The following is a 4,412-nucleotide window of genomic DNA, read 5'->3' as shown; positions in this document are numbered from 1 at the left end:
AGAAGAGGAGAAGCACGAGGAAAAGTCTTGGAGTGTTAGCGCGCTCCGGATTCTGATCAGACTCACCGAGCAGCTTTACGAGGAGCTCAACGGCAAATCCAGCGACCGAGAGAGGATCAAGCGAGCGCGGAAGATGATGAGGCTCCAGAAAATGCTGGATAGGATCCCGAGTGAGAGGAAACCGTGGAAGAAGCTTCAGTCCGGCGAGGTGGTCTTCGTGAAGGAGGCAAAAGAACTATATGATCGTGCGGGGAGAGATTTTGTTGCCGAATTCAAGAGGAGACAGGTAAGTTTGATATACCTTCCAGATTCCAGATGGCCGTTTGCTAATAACTTCCGTGTTTGTTGTAGAGAGCTGAAGTGAACGATGAGTGTTTGTTTTGTCAGAACCATGATGGGGAGAAGATGATCGGCCGGGCTGGAGCGAACTCTAAGACGACTAGACCCTGGGTTTACCTGAGAAGAGAACACGAGCAAACTGTTCTAAGCACGTCGAAGAAACGAGAAATGAAGTTGGCTCCGAGCTCGAGAAGTTGGCTGCAAGGATTGGTCAACTGGAGGCCAGTGCTCGGACTCTAGCATCGGAGAAGCCAACTCTCAAGAGTCAAATCCAGAAGTTGGATCTCCAAGCAAGTTGAGCAGCACAGGAGGAGGCCACTAAAGCTATAGACCAGTTAAGTCGAGAGAAGATCGACCTTCTCGAGGACTGACTCCAAAGATTTGCAACTGTCCAAGACGTGAAAGCAGTGCGTGACGACTGTGTCTCAGGGCTCCAGGCGGAGAAGTCTATCACACTTCAGGCGTCTAAACAGGCCAGCAACCAGCCTCCACACTCTTCTAAGTCAAGAGAAGATCAATGGATCAAGTTTGATTACACTCTACAGTGTCTGGAGCAAGGAGGGATCTATCTTATCAGCTTTCCAGTCGACGGAGATGAGACAGGAGATACTGCTGCAGTATAATGTTCACAGCTTGAAGGAATAGTAGCAAGGGAACGACTGCAACGAGATGGTGATAGTGAGAATATGATATAGCTGAAGCTGCTCGTGACAGTGGGGTATTTGGATTCACAGAGAGGGCTGCAGAGACTATAAGACAGACTACGCTCGACGTTCTCTGTCATCTGGTAGAGCTCTCTAGTTGACGGAGACTTTGAAAACGGGTCAGGGCTGTCCAGGAATGCTCGTACAGCTGCTTGGATGAAAGTATCAGCAAAGAACTCAGTGTCAGATTGCTTCAAGGGAAATCAAATCCAAAAGTTGGAGCGGGAAAACTCGGAGCTGTGGCCAAATATCCAAGCAAGTCGAGCACCACAGTAGCAGGTCACTAAAGCGTCAAGTCTGAGCTAGAGACCAGTCTCCACACTCTAAGTCGAAGGAAGATCAACGACTGGAATTGAAAGTTTCGGAAGATGGTGGCCGAGATGGAGAGTCGAAAGCGGCGGTTGACGAGGCTCCAGGCGGAGCAGTCGGCTGGAAGTGCAGCAGAGTCCATCAAACTTCGGCATCTAAACAGGCTAGAGACCCGCCTCCACACTCTTCTAAGTCAAGAGAAGATCAATGGATCAAGTTCGGCTACACTCTACAGTGTCTGGAGCAAGGAGGGATCTATCTTATCGGCTTTCCAGTGGACGGAGATGATTCAGGAGCGCCTGCTGCGGTAAGGCTGTCCATGATAGTAGCGAGGAACGACGTAGACCAGTGTCAGATGGCTGCAAGATGGCGAGAAGACGATATAGCTGAAGCTGCTCGTGACTGGGGTTTCGGATGGCTGCGGAGACTATAAGACAGACTACGCTAGACGTTCTCTGTCATCTGGTGGAATGAGGGAAGTGTTCGGACAGGAGTTCTTGAAGGAGAAGCCCCAGGGGATAATGGCTGACGGAGTCGAATCCGCTGCACGAGGTGGAGCTCTCGGCGAGAGCACGTGATGGCGGAGTTTGGAAGCGCAAAGGCAAGGCTGGAGAAGCAAGTAACTGGCAGCTGATGGAGAGGATCACGGGACTCGAGGCGCTGGAGGAGAGAGAGACGTGCCAGATGCAAAGCAAAGCTTTGGGTGAGGAGCTCTGAAGGATGAAGACAAGCCGAGGAGAACCGATGTGAGAGCGCATGGAGCGCCGAGCTCCAGAGGTTTGACGGATCAGATGGACGCTACATGCGACAAGAAGGAGCATCTGGCTTCGCAGGAAGCTGTGTTTTTGCATGCTTCCGCTCAAGCTTCTCAGCACGATCAAGGCCTGAAGTGGCGGAAGCATTCCCTAACTGGCAGAGGTTCTAAGCACGTTGAAGAAACGAGAATGGAAGTTCAAGAAGTAACCAGCTCTCGAGAGTCAAATCCAGAACAGAGGTGCAAGCCAAGTACTGACAGCTCGAGCAGCACAGGGAAGCAGTAGCAAGCCTCCAAAGCGCCAGAGACCAGTCTCCACACTTCTAAGTCAAGAGAAGATCAACCTCGTCGAGGAGATATCCTCCCTTGACTCCAAAGTTTCGGAGATATCTTGATCAATCGGGAGATAGCAGATAATTTTGTCAAGATCTGGGCTTCTCAAGCGGAGCTCGCCAAGACAGTGCCCGAGATCGGAGCAGTCAGCCAGCCGAGTGGAGAAGAGTCCATCACGTCGGCGGCGAGATGAAGGAGAAGATGAGATGCCAAGACGGATCAAGACAAAGCTCTCTAGTTGACGGAAACGGGACAAGAGCTTCAATGCTGTCCAGGATCGCTCTTACAGGTGCTTGGATGATAGAAGATGATGATGGCAAGATGATCTCAAACTCGAAGAAACTGCTTGTGGCGGTGGAGCCAGAGGTTCGGCTTCACAAAGACTGAAAAACGGCTGATGTTCGCCCCTGACATGCGGAGACTACAAGAGCTGGAGTGAACTCTAAGACGAAGCAACAGTCATAAAGACAGAAGATCGGACGAGTTTCATGGAACGTGGAAGCTGGTGCAAAGCGATTCAGAGGTTCAATGGCCACCTTTACAATCGAGAAATGTGAACTGAGGGTACGTAGAGTCATTCTTTTTTTCCTCTTCCATTCATTTCATCCGTGTTGTTAAACAGAAGAAGCAAGCTGCAGCGACACACAAATTGTAGCTCCTTTAGTATCAGCAACAAATCCTATGGTATTTTTTTTGTTTTTTAATTTTCTCCTCTGGTGGAATATCTTCTGAGCTCCAACTTGGTCCAGATCGTAGGAGGCCGTCTCTTCGAGACTAAATAAATAAAACATCTCAGAGACTACGCTAAGGAGCTGCTTATTCTGGCCAACTTGTGAGTACAACCTTGAGAGATTGTGTTTCTTTTCTATTTGGAAAATAGTCTGGCAGCCAACTTGGTCCAGATCATAGCAGGCCGCCAGAAGAATATGTAAATGAGGGTGGAGCAGGACTTGAAGCAGCGAAAGATAAAACCCAGCGTCAGAGATCATAAGAATCGAGCAAGTGGGAATGGAAAAGCGTAAGATGATTTTAAAACTTGGAGAGAAAGGGAGCAGGCTGAAACAGCTAAGATCGAGCAGCAAAGATTGAGCAGCTTAAAGACGAAAAAATTTCTTAAACCAAGCAGGGCCAGCAGCTTGAAAAATCGAAGTTTTAAGTTCGCCCAGCAACAGCTTCAAAAAGCAAAGGGGAAGCAGCTAAAGAGCAGTGACAAGTTTGATCGAGCAGAGCAGCAGAATAGTTTTTCATATAATTTTCTTTGATTTAGCTGTAAAAATGATGATTTAATGTTCAAATTTAGAAAGGTCCGAGATCCGAATTTGGTCCTAGCAACAAGATGATACCTAGAGCACGCTAGGGCTTGGCAGCACGGCCGCTTGCCAAGGCATCCCTTGAAAAAACTCGTGAACTTTCATGTAGGCCGAGTATTTGCAATCTCTAGACTTGTCCTTGTACGTTTGCAAGGATTCCTGATATTTTGTCCTCATAACTTGATTAGAAAATGGAAAAAAAAATCCAGCTCAGGAAAATAAGATTCTTACGTAGTTTGGATAGCGAAGGTGTTTGACTTTCTAACCCGAGAACACGACACCACCTTAGAGCAAGAACTCAGGAGCTAATATGTACGCACCTCCAGTTATTCTATATGGTATAAAGCCATTTGACTTGGTCTAGAAGGTCTGAAGAGGCTTGCCCTGTCAGGTTTTACCTCCTTCCAGACTGTCAAAGTTGTTACCATTGTATGGGAAAAAAACTAAATTTCTGCATGTCGTGAACAATAAAACTTGTAAGATTGCTGTACCTGAGCATCAAAGAAAGCTTCAAATCGTGAACGAGAGTCTGAAGGCCATTGAGTTTGTAACAATTGGCGAGAGACTTGCCTTCACCTCTGCAATTTCTTGCACTTTGTTTGATAGATAGATCAGCAATGCAACTTTTTACCAGCCTCCACACACAAGCACTCTTTTAGATAC

At 47.8% G+C, this 4,412-nt stretch overlaps 1 protein-coding gene and 1 long non-coding RNA gene across 2 annotated transcripts in view; both read left to right on the top strand.

The window, feature by feature from the left end:
• Positions 1-822, top strand: part of LOC9636267 — a 1,989-nt gene extending 1,167 nt beyond the window's left edge. Inside the window, exons 3-4 of the mRNA XM_024687346.1 lie at positions 3-286; positions 352-822. Of these exons, the coding sequence (XP_024543114.1) occupies positions 3-286; positions 352-579 (512 nt within the window). The 3' untranslated portion in view covers positions 580-822. The remainder of the gene's footprint in view (positions 1-2; positions 287-351) is intronic.
• A 1,911-nt stretch (positions 823-2,733) lies between these two features.
• On the top strand, positions 2,734-3,340 carry LOC112350729. Its single transcript, XR_002993863.1, has 3 exons — positions 2,734-3,003; positions 3,062-3,123; positions 3,189-3,340. It is a non-coding gene; the product is annotated as an uncharacterized LOC112350729 (long non-coding RNA).
• The last annotated feature ends 1,072 nt before the right edge of the window (positions 3,341-4,412 follow it).

Source organism: Selaginella moellendorffii, unplaced genomic scaffold (genome assembly GCF_000143415.4).
Source record: "Selaginella moellendorffii unplaced genomic scaffold, v1.0 SELMOscaffold_53, whole genome shotgun sequence".
NCBI classification, from domain to species: domain Eukaryota; kingdom Viridiplantae; phylum Streptophyta; class Lycopodiopsida; order Selaginellales; family Selaginellaceae; genus Selaginella; species Selaginella moellendorffii.
Note: the sequence above shows the minus strand (reverse complement) of the source record. Positions and strands in the feature narration are given on the sequence as shown.